General features: G+C 55.6%; 1 protein-coding gene across 4 annotated transcripts in view; it reads right to left on the reverse strand.

The window, feature by feature from the left end:
* Nucleotides 1-331: 331 nt before the first annotated feature.
* The window catches only part of LOC144937838 (tenascin-R-like), a 42011-nt gene continuing 26896 nt past the window's right edge, over nt 332-15446 (reverse strand). For all 4 annotated transcript variants that reach the window (XM_078865351.1, XM_078865353.1, XM_078865352.1 and 1 more), the window contains 13 exons: nt 14480-14602; nt 13750-13896; nt 13327-13449; nt 12368-12520; nt 11470-11592; nt 10973-11116; nt 9291-9421; nt 8533-8665; nt 7941-8092; nt 6963-7059; nt 6106-6267; nt 5553-5716; nt 332-4683 (listed from right to left, as the gene is read on the reverse strand). In XM_078865351.1, coding sequence (XP_078721477.1) covers nt 4579-4683; nt 5553-5716; nt 6106-6267; nt 6963-7059; nt 7941-8092; nt 8533-8665; nt 9291-9421; nt 10973-11116; nt 11470-11592; nt 12368-12520; nt 13327-13449; nt 13750-13896; nt 14480-14602 — 1757 coding nt within the window. In that variant the 3' untranslated portion in view covers nt 332-4578. The remainder of the gene's footprint in view (nt 4684-5552; nt 5717-6105; nt 6268-6962; nt 7060-7940; nt 8093-8532; nt 8666-9290; nt 9422-10972; nt 11117-11469; nt 11593-12367; nt 12521-13326; nt 13450-13749; nt 13897-14479; nt 14603-15446) is intronic.

Consider the following 15446-nt stretch of genomic DNA (forward strand, 5'->3'; position numbering starts at 1 on the left):
TATACGGGGGATCTTTGTCTTTGTATGTGTGTACGTGCTGTAAAATAACAACTCATTGCCGTTTCATGCCACCAAAGTGCATAGACATCATATCGATCTTTCGGCAAAAGTGTTATTGGGGCTGTGAGCCGGTGCACATCGTGGCGAGAAGGGATGACGATGACCGATGGATGACCGACGGTCGAGACTGGTGAAGGAACGGCAGGGGAAGGCTTGGAGAACTGCAGCCAATCGCCCTGTCCGTGGATAGACCGCGGGCTCACGACGACGAACGCGACCACCACAGCGGTGGCGGCGGAAAGAGGGAAGAGCGTCGTCGAGTGAGTTGGTTCGTTCATCCGTTTTATTGTTCACAGAGACGCGTCATCATTTGGCGAATTGTCTTGTCGGCAGGGTCGGGGGGAGGGGCAGGAGGGAGTTGGGGGGGGGGGGGCGCTGGGAGGCATTTCTGTTTAACTCGACAACACAAACATCCCATGTATTATCCAACTGAGCCCATCACAACCTCCGGTGCAATTGCAAAGCATAGTACCACTCTGTGAGAAGTGAAAAGTCGGTTCGTGTTACGGATGGACTGGCATCGTCCATGGGAATGTGTAATTGTCACCACTGGCTCAAGGGGCAGCCCCCATTGTACGTCAGAGCAGAGTTGTTGTTGTTGTTTAAACTTTGACTTAGAGACATCGAAACACATACGCGGCGCTGGTGAATTACACCGGTCAGACTTGTGAGGCTGTTATGGTAAAAAGAAAAGGCAAAATCACGACCATTTGCGCGAGTTTTCACTGCCCAGGCGAGTCGTGAATTATAATCAGACGTTCCGGGCGCAGACCTAAGCCTCCCACGGATCTCCCTTCCCCCCCCGCTGCACTCCCTCCGAGGGCCGACAACCACATTTGCCGTAGCAACACCTGTGTTACATGGTCTAAATATAATACGCTATGACCAAGAATGCCCTGGGGTTTCTACTCTACCGCATACATGTGCAACTGTGATAAACTCTAAGCACTTAAAAAGTTAAGTCTAGTATTAATAATAATAAAAATAACAGAAAGATCCTCGTAGCTGTATTTTGTGAGGATGCAGGAGCATTGATAGAATCTATCGAGTACGGTATATACATTTCATACACGGGCCCGGCACACATTGAAGCTTAGTCCACGCTGAAGACGGTCAAAATTAAAGCGTCCAAACTGGGATTGAGGGGGAAACAACGAAACGCACGTCACCGAAATAAAAACATTGCCCTCGTAAAATAGAATAAAAACCGTGTGCCGTGTTACGAGATTATAACAGGCTTTAGACTTTTCATTGTTCACGCGGACAAGTTAAAGCAGCAATCAGTTCAAAGGGCAGAGATGTAGCCGATGGACATCACAAGGAAAAGTTTTCCCAAACTGTCTCTGGCCCAGAGAATACTCCATGTGACATTATCAATGTCGCCAGGACTTAGGGATTCAAATTGTAATCTCTGTCTGTGTGAAACTCGGACAGTTTTCTCTTTGGGCAGGGCAGCAAAAAGGTTTTTGGAGACCTGGGGTAAAGATATCCCCTCGGATGTGAGGACAGAAGAAAGCTGCCCATCCTCGCAACGGTTTATCGTCTGGTAGTTTTTATAATTAGGGAGAGAATACGGCCCTGCCATAGTAATATGGAATTTCCACAACTGTCTCGGCACTGCCGACAACAGCAAATGCCCACGGCCGAACGCTCGTTCGAGCTCATTGGGAAACTTGATGAGTCTTGACAAATCTGCATCATTAAGAGAGTAAAATATTGGGCTGGCGGTAGGTTCTAGATTTGAAGCTTTCGTGACTGCAAAGATTCATATTCTTAGGTTTTTTCGGTAAAGTCACGTAGGTAAAAAAAAATGAAAAAAAATAAAAATCACGACGTTTCGGAGGCAACACAAGCTTCCGTCTTCAGGTGGAACCGTCACAGCACGATAGCTGTATCAACGTGACTTTACCGGAAAAAAAAAAACCTAAGAATACTGGCGGTAGGTACCAATCAATCTCGGCCTGGCCCTGACTATATCACGGCCAGAAGAAGGGGAATCTAACCCAGTGCCTAGTTTACACTAACAACATAACACGAGTTTGAAGCTCAAGTTTCCGTCACAGCGGCATGTGTCTCTAGAATTTTTGTCAACTCGAGTTTGAATGTTGGACGATATCTCAAAATATCATGGGACATTTCAATTCGCGGCTAAGCCTGAATTTCTTCTGTCAGAATCCAGGCAGAGACGAATAGATTTCATATTCATCAGTAACAAGGTCTTGATATTTGACTCGCAAGGAACTTGAGTAACTTGAAAAATCAAATAATCACTGTTTTTTTTTTACAAACAAGTCCTTCAAATGTTGTTCCATCGACTAGTTCCTGCTTCTTTGATGATGTCCACAGCTATTTCACTGAGACTGAGGGCAGCTTTCCTCTTTTGCTGTTCATAGGGCAGCGGTTTACTTTGCCCTCCAACTTGAGTTCTGGGGGGAAAATAATCAGGCGAAACCCAGGTCCAGTCAAGCCACCTTGTTGGCCAACCCATCGCAACGAGGTATTTGCTGCGCCACGGTGGGCCCTCTAACAAATAACGCCCCGCTCTACAGCCGACATTCGGTAACGGAATAACCCGAAGACTGATTCGGACACCTCGCTCAAAATCCAAACACCGGCTCTAACCAAGCATTAAGTAGCGACCGCGTGCAAAAGCTACAAACACACACACACACGCACGTGCTTGCTGGGGCACACACAAAGTCTTCACAGATACACCTCCACCATAAACTAACGATACGCCTTACCAACAAATCCACTTTCCAGGACAATCAACGCGTGCAGGTTTCAACTTAACGATGACCGCTCGCCCGTCTTTGGTGCGGGACAAGTTACCGCGAGTCTCCGAGTGGGCATTGTCGTGCACGATGCCGATGGCGTCATCATCATCATCATCGGTGTCGTCACTTCTAATAAGTTCTTGCGCCGTTGAGAATCCTCTTTCACCGCGTGTGACCATGCGAAGCGACGAGCGCGCGTGGCGACATCGGCAACGTGATACCATCCAGCATGCGGCCCACCTCCAGGTCGACCCCAATCGCAAAGGCTGCGACGTTAGACCACGAGCCAATTAGGGTTGATCGGTACCACCTGGGGAGACAAACGCTACCAGTGTCCACCATGGCAGTGTCCACCGTGATCCCGTCTCGTTTGCAAATGCATTTCCTGTTTATTTTTGTCTTCCGTGAATGATTACCATCACATTCGTTTTTTTGGGGTTCTCAAACGTACTACGGTACCGTTTGCTAACAACACGTTTCTAAAAAAAAAGCTACTACGTCGACCTTGCTATCATACATGTTTGTGATCTAGAGATAGCACGCTGCAAATAAATCACTGGTAGCATTTGCCAGCCTAGGTAGTACCGATAAGAGGTTATTGGCATCATTGGCTCAAGAGACATACTGGGAACCTGTTTTGGTTTCGAATTCAAATGACAATGGAGAGTGGATTTAATGTTTTTAATCTATAGGCGAGTGGCAGCAGTGCTCTGTGATTGTATATTATATATACACACACACTCACAGACAACATGGGATTTGTATAATGCCATAGACGAAGTGTTTCTAAACCTGTCGTGAAAGATGCATGACCACTCATTTATTGAATAAACCGTCAAACTATCTGATTAATAATAGAGTTTCCCAACGATGTAACATTCGCAAATAAAAAAAAACACCTACAATGTTTTAATCACAGCATGCCACTTAAATGTGGGAGCAGTTACAAATAAACCCTAGGCCGTGCATCCCTTCCACAAGTCACGATTACTTACGGATCGTCACAATCCCCATGCAACGCGTTCGACAGTTTTCGTTGCGTCTTTTCACCGTCTCCGTTTGCATCGTTCGCCCCGTACGCTCTCTCGCTCTCTCTATCTTTCTCGCTGCCCTGTTCGCCGAGCAGAAACCCAGTCCGTCTCGACTGTGAGGAAACCCGGTTGCGTGCAACTGTTCGCAACTGGTCGCAGAGGCACGCAAGTTGCGCGACTTTGGTAGTGGGCGGGTGACCGGGCGGGCGTCGCGTTCGCCGTGGAGGTTCGCGGTTCGAATCCGGTGGGGCGCCCTGGTTAACGCTGCGGCGGTGTGTGCCGACCGTAACGATCGCAACGCCGCCGTCTCGCTTCGCTCACAGTGGGACGTTAAAGATCCCGCAACGTCGTTTTCCCAAAAGAGCAAGGCCATCGCGAGTGCCGGCCAAATTTGCCTCAATCGGATAATGGCACCGTACGCTACTCAATTGGGATGACGCACGGTGGCAGTCGTCGCACAGCCCGACCCGGCAGACTGATGCCCCAGGTCACGCTCGGCGAATGAGACTCCAGCCTGGTCTCCCAAGTGCTCACCATGGCTAAACAAAAATACAAAATAAAACCCATCGCTCAGGTGTGCATCTGCCTTTGGGTGAATGGGTTCGTGCTCTGGCCAGTGTGGGGTGAGTGGGAGGAGGGGGAGGGGAGGGGGGTGAGAGGGGGGGGGGGCTCCGCTGCGGGGTCGGGATGGGAAGGAAGGAGGTGAGCGTTTAGCGCTGCTCCCCGGGCGGGTGCACGTATCCGTGTGGACGCATCTTCATCTCAACGAAGGGGATGGAGTGCTCGTGGCCTTTCCAGTGGTACCAGTTGATGCCCTGCCCAGGGGCACGCACACGGACACGGCGTCACCACGGCGCTCACACGAGCTCTCACGCCGGGGCTCAACAGTGTCGCATTCCGCGCGTGCAGAAATGCGATCGCGCGCACGGCCCGGCCGAGCACGGTTACGTCATTCACACGACCAAAGCGACATTTGCGGACCATGTTTCTCCACTCCGCGACACCTGGGGAAGAAGGATGCACGCGGTTCGGCGACGCAGAGCAACTTCATTCAAACTCCTGAGAGCGGAGGGCGGAGGGTCAGACACTCCCAAGTTATAGACCTTTGTCCGGGGCACGACGGCTAAGGAATGCGCAACTCCGTTGCATTGCCGAAGCAACGAATTTGGATTGTTTAACGTGGGACGCCGCGCAACGTAAGAAGCGTGGAACAAATAATGATTAGAGTGAATCTACCCTTCTCCGCGTTGATACGGAGGGCGCTATTGGCATATCTTATAATGCCCGCCGTGTCCACGGATACCTGCACAGCCAACCGTGTCCATGTGCGGTTACCCGCACAAGGACACGGATAACGGGAAGACGGAAAGAATCCGCAGCCCCTTCCGGGTGACTCTTCTTACTCGCGAATAAACACCGACAACAGGAACAATCCGCGTGTCGACTGGCATCCACGATATAGCAGAATTGGCGGATATTAGGGATGGATATAAGGGGCTGCGGATAGATTTAAAACTAATTTCTTTAGAACTGCTTTTTGTCTTCAGTTTGTTGCCCTTCCCCCCCGCCGCACCTGCGATTAGCACGGCCGGCCACGTACGGCGCGAGAGACGCTCAACATCATACGCGGCACACAAGGGGCGTTTCCCCGCACGCGCTGTGCGGGCTGCGTCGGCGTGCGCACCTGGCTGTGGCTGGCCTCGCCGTACTTCCCGTTGAGGTTGACGCGGTGGCAGTTCTTGTACCACCACGCGCCCTTGTAGGAGATGGCGCAGTTCGTCACCGCCACGTCGTTGTCGCGGTCCGGCGCCGAGAACGGCCGGCCCTGGTGGTAGGACAGCGAGTCGCCTGCGTGGCGCGGCACGGCCGGCCGGGGATCATCCGGGGTCAAGGGTCGGTGGGAGGTGAGGGGGCGGGGGGTGCAGGGGGGGACAGGGTGAGGGTCACAAACAGATGCACGTTGAACGCACGCTCAAACAATCTAAAGCCACGCGTCGCACGGATTTCTGTAACGCTCTCCACCGTGCGCCAAGAGGCGTTCTCGTCTCCTCCGTTATCCCTGGGTCAGAGTTACCTCAATCCAGTAGTGCCCGTCTTATATTGGCGAGGTGCGGTGGCATTAGCAGCTTTGCCCATGACAAAAACCTTGATCAACTTCTCTGCCTCGTCTGGGTCTGTGGGTCCGGCCGTGCCCACGGTGCCGTGCGGTGCGTGCGTGTGCCGGGCCAACCCCCTACCGGCCGTGCCGTTGTAGGCCCCGATCCGCAAGCGGTACAGCGCGACGGCGTCGGCCACGGCGAAGCGGTCGTAGAGGGCGAAGGCCTCCTCGGGGCCGTCGTGCAGGTCCACGCGCAGGTCGTAGCGGCCCTGCTGCGTCAGCCGGTGGAGGTTGTCCAGACCTGGGGAACGGCGATCGCCAGCGGACGTGAGAATGTCGCACAGAACCCTTCGTCCGCACGGCCTTCCTTCTGGGAGTGCGTCGTTTCAGCAGCATTGACTCAAGACAAGCAAACTCTGGGCCGGTTTCGACGTTCAGCGTTCTCGTCAGTGGGGTCGGGGCTTGCGCTGATGGGGAAATAGAGTGGCGGTAGTGGTGATGACGGTGGTGGTGGTGGCGATGAGGATAATGAAAATGTGCAAACGGAGTGATCTTGGAGTTAGTTTTACGTCAAGCCACCACCCCTGACTTTAACAAAATACGAGATATCCTGGCAAACAGCTGCCTGCGACGAATGGCGTCGATTCACGGGCGCTGTTTAAAAGAGGCAAAACAACGCGGGGGAGACCCAGATGAATTACGCGCTGTCCACACGGTTGATGCACCGTGTGGCAACTCTCAACTTCATGGCGATCGTCACTGGCCATTGTCGCCAGCAACACTTTTATTTATGACGAGCAACCTGCTACAGCAATAGCATACGGTGACCGTGGAGTTCCGGTATTTGCGTGTGTGAATTTTGGAGTGGTTGTGTGCGTGAGCGTGCGTGCGTGCGTGCGCGTTTGGTGGTTGTTGATGGCTGTTGCTGTTGTTGTTGTTGTCGTGGTTGGAGCGGTGGTCATGCCGGTGACCCGCGGTGGCTGCGCTTGAACCGACCGAGCCAGAACTCATCGCGGAGGTCGCCGAATCCCCGCGCGTACGACTTCCAATCGCGGAAGAACTCGGTGCGTCCGTTCTGCCGCCGCTGGAACACCTATAGCGACGGGCACGGCGGGGGGGGGGGGCGTCAACCCCACCCCGTTAGTAAACGTTGATTGACGTCGATGAAAGTCCGTGCAATATTTTGTGAGTTTCCCATGTGACGCAGTTGCTTTCCGCTCCGATTTCTATTCGCTTCATTTTTGTACCTCGAATTTATTTGTTTCTGCTTTTGTCGATTTTGTGAACCACGTCACTCTGGCAAAATGAGACTTATCCTGGTCTCTTGAGTGGCCACGCAAGCCAAACTATGGCCGGCACAGAAAACCCACCGTAGTCTCCGCTGCTTCAACGGAGGATGAGGAACAGAAAAATGACACGAACTCTCTCTGCCGAAGCCCTCTCATTGTGGCCAGCAGACCTCGACATTGGCATCTGGCTCCTAAGCACATTGCCGCTACCATCGTGCGCAATAATGGAGTTACAACTATACTACACATCCATACTCCACATCTATAATGACAAGGGGAACATTTTGATATTTTTTTTCCCCACCCAAAAATGTTGTTGGTTAATTTGCGCTACGAATCCTAACTAGGGCCGACATGTATAGGGCACATACGCGTGTGTATACACGCGGACACACACACAAAGATCTTCCATATAGCCTTAACAGACTGTAAGGGCAAGTGCTGTTAGCGAGCACCTATGAAGGCCGGAACGGTACACGAGGGGGTGGGTGGCCAGCACCACGCCCGACCGCCTTTGTCTCCCTAGTGGCAATGTTTACACACCGCACCAGGTACTCATTTGAGGCTGAGTCGACCTAGGGGAGGCCCAGGACCGGTTCAGATAATCGTCACACACACACGCACGCACACACGCACGCACGCACACACGCGCGCGTGCGTGCGACCATTTGCGACCATTACTCACAATCCAGCCGCCCCCGTCCGTGCTCATGTCACAGAAGACGAGCAGCGGCTGCGACTCGTTGTTGCGCACGTACACCGTGTACACGCGGCTCTCCGTCTCGCCGTTGAGCGACTGCTCCGCGCAGTCCTGGGGGTTCTGGATCAGACGCCCGTCTGTGGTGGGACGCACGCACGCCAAGACATACAGACACAACAAAGCTCCCCCGTATAGCCTTTGACAGTCTTTTGGGGTAAGTGCTGGCACGGCACACAAGGGGGTGCGTGGCCAGCACCACCACACCCGGCCACCGTTGTCTCCCCGGTAGCGGAGTTTACACACCACACCAGGTATTCATTTGAGACCAAGTCGACCTCGGGGAGGCCCAGGACCGGTTCAGATAAGCGAGCTAACCGCTACGCTACCGATCCCCGCACACACCTACACACAAAGACAAAGATCCCCCGTGTAGCCTTAACAGACTGTTAGGGCAAGTGCTGTAAGCGAGCTCCTATGAAGGCTTGCACGGCACCCGAGGGGGTGGGTGGCCAGCACCAAGCACACACACGTGTGCCTGTGCGTGTGTGCGTGCGTGCGAGCTGGCCGCGCCCGGTACCGGTGGTGAAGTCGGCGAGGGCAGCGGCGCTGCGCTCGTCCCCGCGCAGGGCGTACAGGCCGGCGCTGTAGGGCGTGCTCCTCGTCAGGCCGTCGAGATGCCGCGACGAGGCCCCCGCGTCCACCTGCAGCTCCTGCACGGAAACGATACGAAGGTCCCCCGTGTAGCCCACACCGTGGACCGTGACCCTCTGGTACGATCGGCAGAGGTGATCCCGCTGGGCCGCGTCAACGCGCCGGTGGCGCCCGTCTCGGACGCGACGAGAGAAAGCCGATCGACGGGGCAAGTTGTAAGTGAATGGAGGAGAGCCACACGGCACGTTAGGTGGACTGATCCGAGGCCTGACGGTTCAAGGATTCCGCGGTGGCTAGGGGATGTTAACGACCTCGCCTGGTATAAAGGAGGTCGTGGGTTCGGTCCCGACCCTGACGCCTGCTGCTGTGTACTTGGGAGTTTGCGTGTCTCTCTCTCGCCGTGGTCACGTGGATTTTTCTCCAGGTCCTCCGGTGTTTCCCTCCACATTTAGAATGAACATCAGGCATTTAGCGTATATGGCTGCTATAAATTCCCACGTGACGATAAGCCACTTCGTTCAGCTATCATTTGTGACAGCCAGGGTGGTCGCTTCTGAAAAAGCGCTACGTAGCTCAGTGGGCCTTACCTGATGAAATAGCAAAAAAAAAATTGTAAGTTTATAAAAAAAAAAAAATTCCGGCGAGCCGAGCGTGCGGCGCAGGAGGAGGCGCGTTGTCGCTCACCGTGGTGTCGCCGTCGGGGCCCCGCACCCTCAGCGTGTATCCCGTGATGTTGGCAAGTGGCGGGCGCCACGTGAGAAGCGCGCTCTGCCCGGCCACCTCCACGGCCGCCAGGTCGCGCGGAGCGTCGATCGCTGCAGGAGGCGGGCGGCGGAGACCGGGGAGCAGACACGCGGAGGGGACGGCGAGGAGGTGCAACGTGCGTGTGTGTGCGTGTGGGGGTGTGCGTGTGGGGGTGTGCGTATGGGGGTGTGCGTGTGTTGGGGGGGGGGGAAGGGCAGTGCAACGGTTAGCGAGCTGCAGCCAACACCAGTGACGGGGGTCGTATTTATGTGTCTGTATGTATGTTGAACTTATACTGGTAGGAACGAAGTGGACCAGACCACCAATAGATTAATGTGTCCGTCCGTCCGTCCGTCCGTGTATCAACATCGCCCCCTACTGCAAACACTTGGCATGACCCTGTCCGACAAGATGGCCGCCCGCTCCCCCTGCGATCTGTGAATTAAACAAGATGGCCGTCGCTTCCGGCGACTCACGGCGAAACTTTTGATCGACTGACTATGGGCGAACTCATTTATTCTGGTGGGTGAACAGTGGCGGGGAGGGGTGGAGGAGGAATTGATGATAAAAACAAACTTGCACCATCGTTACAGCTGCCGCGACGAGAGATGTGGGAGGAGAAGCGGCGACCGCTGCCTTGCAGGTGAGAGGTGCGTGTGTGTGTGTGCGTGTGTGTTTGCGTGCGTGCGTGTGTGTGCGTGTGTATGCGCGTGTGTGTGCGTGTCTGTGTGTGCGTGTGTGTATATGTGTGACTGTGTGCGTGTGTGTGCGTGCGTGCGTGCGTGTCCGGCCCACTCGAGCGGCGTGATGAATGGGCGCTATTGGGCTTCGGATCGTTATTCACAGCGAACTGGAAGCGTAGCAACACAACTTCATTACGTGTGCGTGCGTGCATGTGTGTGTACGTGTGTGTGTGTGTGCGTGCGGTGTGTGTGCGTGTGTGTGCGTGTGTACGTGTATGTGCGTGTGTGCGCGTATGTGCGTGTGTGTGTGCGCGTGTGTGTGCGGTCGATATCCCTGTACCAGTATTAGTATTATTCCTACCAGCCCACCCCGCAGGGTCCTGTTTTTGCACCTTACGTGGCCAACCGGGCTAATCGGAGGTGCCATGGAAGAACAGATTGGGCTAGTGCTGCGTTAGTAAAAGTGAACACAAGGATGGGTGAGCTAGGAACGTGGCGGTTTTTCGCTGTCATGCTGTACGGCTCTCCGATGGAGGCCTAACGGCGAGAAACACTTTTGCCGGAGTACAGCAGATGCGGTCACCTCCTTAGTGAATGGACGACCGATGAAGAAGAGTGGGCAACGTTACCGCTCAGAGTGACTTTTTCTCATCTCAACACAATTGAAAGGGCATCCCCCAGCACAAGGTGACTCAGCACCTGGCCTGCAAAAAGGGGCATTACTGTGGTCTGCCAGTAGGGGGACAGTGGTTGCAAAGCGTCATAACAATTTAATAGTTTGCGAGTCGTTTTTCGAATTTAGATAATTTGGGCGCGCAAGCCGCACTGTACACACGTGCGCTAACTTACATGCACACCCGAGCGTACGCCCACGCACACACGCACACAGACACACGCACGTGCGCACACGCGCACACACACGCACACACACGCACGTACCGGTAGTGACTGAGTAGGAGATGGGCTCGCTCTCGACGGCGCCGCTCAGCGACGCGACGCTCACCTCGTACTCGGTGCCCGGGGAGAGCCCGGTGAGCGTGTGGCTCACCAGCGCGCCCGCCACCGTGACGCTCTCCACCTCGCCTGGCACGGCGGCAACGACGGCACAGCGCGGCGCCGGGGTCAGCGCGGATCGGACGCGGGGGTCAACGCGGCATGACGCGGGGTCAACAAGGGATCAACGCTGCATGACGCGGGGTCAACAAGGGGTCAACGCGGCATGACGTGGGGTCAACAAGGGGTCAACGCTGCATGACGCGGGGTAAACAAGGGGTCAACGCGGCATGATACGGGGTCAACAAAGGGTCGATGCGGGGTCAACAAGGGGTCGACGCGGGGTAAACAAGGGGTCAACGCGGCATGACGCGGGGTCAACAAGGGGTCAACGTGATGTGCCGCGGGGGGTGGGGGTGGCAAAGAGACGATGGCGCTCTCACCCCCGTCGGTGGGCACGTAGGAGACGATGAACCAGTTGGGCACGGGGGTCGGGCTCAGCCACTTCACCTCCACCGTGCTGTCCGTCACGGAGCCAAAGGTCACCGCCAGCGGGGAGCCCGAGGCTGCACGAGAGGGCGGTCACACGGCATTGACAGCGCTTTTATTGCACCTCCAATTAGCGCCCCCTCCCCACCCCCCCCCCCCCCGTGCACCTCTGATTAGCACGGTTAGCTACGTACGGTGCGAAAGAAGTTCAACGTGCATACATACAGGTGGCAACCTTTGCCCTTGGACATTGATTTTCAAACTAATTTTGGATTTTCCTTTAAACGTCATTTCATACACGAGTGAAAACATGTTTTTACCCGTACACGAACAGTTACTTCAAGTATTCCCAAAGGGTGTTTTCGCACAACGCCCATGCACGGATGACAGTGACGATCAAGACATCAGGAGAAAGTCAGAGCAAAGCCTCTGCCGATCGAATTTAGCGTCACGGCATTTGGTTCTCATCTCCCGCTCACAGTCCTGCTGAGCCAGCGGTGGAAATTCCACATTCCTATTGCCGTCGGCAAGTCCATCCTTAGCGAAAGCGCTAGTTAACTTTCCCCCATGGTGGTACTCATTTAATCGACCCTGGAAAGATGACGGGCTGAGTCAACCCACCCAACCAGGGATTGACCTCGCGACCATACGACTTGCAGCCATTCGCTCTACTGCTGGGTCGGATATGGCATAACCATACATGGGGGGATCGCCGGGGAGGGGTTGGGGGGAGTAGAGGGGTGGATTGGGGTGGAGCGGCGGGCGGTGGGGTGGAGGGGGGTGAGGGTGAGAGGCTGAGCGATCGGCCGCAGCACCATGGCTCCAATTGCCGGGGGACGTCGCGCTCCTCACCCGTGGTGAAGGTGGTGGCCCTGGGCGGGCTCTCCAGGGCCCCCTTGACGGCGCGCACCGTCGCGTGGTACGTGCTTGCCGGGCGCAGCCCCGTCAGCTGCTGCTCGAGGCTGGGGGCTGGAACGTTGAGGGTTTCCTCCTCCTCTCCGCCCGCTGCCGGAACAGAACACGCGAACCGTGGTCATGACGTTGGTGGTGGCGACGCGGTTAAGGTGCGGCGGGCTGACGAGCGAGTTTGATCCCTCGCCGTGGCTATCTGGCGACGAGAGCAACGTGCTTGAGCACTTCACTTACTTGGGGGGGAGAGAAGGCAATAACGTTCGGAGCAGATTTTCCAATTGTTCATAAAAGACCTGGTGCTGACTGAGAAATATCTCTGGGTTTAGTCTCCATTGGGACCGGTGGTGGCCCTGTATACGGTACAGCACAACCACAGATTGCTACGTAAACTATAAACTAAACTATTTCTTTTTTACCAGGTAAGGGACACTGAGCTACATAGATAGCTCAAAGAAGTGGCTTGTCATGTGGAATTTCCTAGCAGGTAAATACTCTGAACACATGCCGATTCTAAATCTGGAGGGGGAAAACCGGAAGAAAACGGAGGATCCGAAGAAAAATCCACACAAACACAGGGAGAATATGCTAATTTCAAATATACAGGCATCAGGATCGGGATCGAACTCCACGGCCTCCTGTATACGAGGCGAGGTAGTTAACATCTCGCAACCGTTGCAGGACTCTCATTGAATTATGAAGCGGGATTACGATGCGGTACAATATTCTACTTATTTTCCATTGTGGGCAATGCGGCGCATCTGGTAAACTCCCCCACCCCCCAGACGACATTGGTGTGACCCCCAAACCAAACCTGACCCAGACCCCCAACACCCCCCGACTTCCCCTGACCACCCCCCCCCCCCCACCCCGCGCCAGTCGCACTCAACGCCCGAGCTCACGGTGGCCGCTCGTGGAGTAGGTGACGATGTAAGAGTCGACGGGCGCCCGGCCCGGACGCCACACCAGCAGCGCCTCGGAGGCCACCACGTTCACGGCCAGCAGCGCCACGGGGCCGTCCAGCACTCGGGTGGCGGCGGCGGCGGTGGCGGCGAGAGAGAGAGAGAGGATGGAGTGGGTGGAGCGTGGGCGAGTTGGCACGGGGGGTGGGGGGGCGGAAAGGAGGGGGGAAAGCACAAACCAAGCAGACAGCAAAAACTCTGAAATGTCAGATTCATCCGTTCGTTATTCATTCAATCGTCCACCGCCACCTCCCACAAGCAGCGTGGGCTGGTGGGGCTCAGCCCTCTCCGGCCATCCCGACGCTTACACGGCCGTGGGGGGGAGGGGGAGGGGGGACCCGGTGCTCCGTTTTGCGCCGCTACCGGTGGTGACGCTCCCCGTGGAGGCGTCGTTGTTGTCGGGGTCGGGGAGGTAGGCGAGCCCCACCGTGTACTCCGTGCCCGGTGCGAGGTCCTGCAGCGTGTACTCCGTCACGCCGCCCGCCAGCGACACCGTCTCACGATCCCCATCTACGGGGGACAGGGGCGGTGGACGCGGCGCAATGAGCAGCCTCGCTGTGGCCCCATCATCGTCGTTGTCAGAGCGTCGTCGTCTCAGCCGGAAGAATCCAGAATGCTGTTACAAGGAATTGTCTTGCTGTATGCCAGTGGTGGCGGCGGTGGCAGCGGTGGTGGTGGTGGGGGTGGCGGTGGTGGCGGGGATGGCTGTGGTGGCGGTGATGGCGGTGGTGGCAGTGGTGGCGGTGGTGGTGGCGGTGGTGGCAGTGCCAGTGGTGGCAGTGCCGGTTGCAGCAGGGGTGGTGGTACTTATGGCGGCGGTGGCGGTGGTGGCAGTGGTAGTGGCGGTGGTGGCAGTAGCGACGGTGGTGGTGGTGGTGGCAGTGGTGGTGTCGGTGGTGGCGGCGGCGGTCGTGGTGGTAGTGGTGGCGGCAGTGGCGGTGGCGGCAGGGGTGGTGGTGGTGGTGGTGGCGGCGGTGATGACGGTGGTGGCTTCGCCGCTGCACGTGGCTGCCTGTATTCCAGCGCCATGGAGGCAGCAGTAGCGAGGGTTGCACCAACTGCGCCGTTCACCTGCCGGCGTTGGCCGACTCACCTCCGCCCGTGAGCTCGTAGGACAGCTGGTAGGAGCTGGGGGTGGGCTCCCTGGCAGCCCAGCTCACCGTGACGCTCGTCTGGGTCACGTTCGAGAAGGAGAGCTTCGTCGGCGGGTTCAGGGCTACGGGAGGGGAGGAGGCGATGGGGCATTTGACAGCAGGGAGGGAAGGGACGGTGATTGGAATGGATAGAGTAAAATAAGCATTGTTTAGCAGATTGTATATACAGGCAGTAGCCGTCATATGGGGCAGTCCACCATGCATATGGACACGTGTCCCTCTCTCTAAGTCGAACAAGCATATTCCTTTCTATCCAAATAATTCAGTAAGTAATGTGCAACTGGTAATGCCGAAATGAAAGTCAGTGGTGGAATTCTCACATTTCTATGGCGACTGCTGATTTGCCAACAAAAGTGATAATTCTTTGACCGATCATGGAAGAATGATGGGCTGCGCCAACCCCCAACCAGGATTAGAACTTGTGAACGCGGCAGATTTTGACCCGTGCGCTCTCTGCTCCTTTACCACCCCGAGCACACATCATCACGCTGAGATGTCTCCACATCCACCGTACCTCTCGCTTGGGCCGTGGCTACAAGTCGCGGCCCATTCCCTCGCCTACAGCCTACCGACAAGCTGGGAAATGTCCCGTGGAAAATGAAGCCCCCCCACCCCACCCGACTACAACCAATGGTTTCTTTCTTTTATTCGTTTTGTATAAAGATAAAAACCTCAAGACAAATCTCGGGGCACAAAACCCGAGTGTGCACGCTCGGGTAACCACACACTGCATGCAAGAAAAATATGAAAATGAGTGCGGCATTTGCGATGTGATGAACAAGGCAGCGGCGGTGGTTGGTTGGTGAGCAAAGTGAATCAAAATAAAAACCCAGACGCGTCCCAGGCAGGCAATGAAAACCATGCTGAGAACAGAAAAGAAAAACAGAGAACAATTAAAACAGACGA

The sequence above is a fragment of the Lampetra fluviatilis genome, chromosome 20, assembly GCF_964198595.1.
Source record: "Lampetra fluviatilis chromosome 20, kcLamFluv1.1, whole genome shotgun sequence".
In the NCBI taxonomy this organism is placed as follows: Eukaryota; Metazoa; Chordata; class Hyperoartia; order Petromyzontiformes; family Petromyzontidae; genus Lampetra; species Lampetra fluviatilis.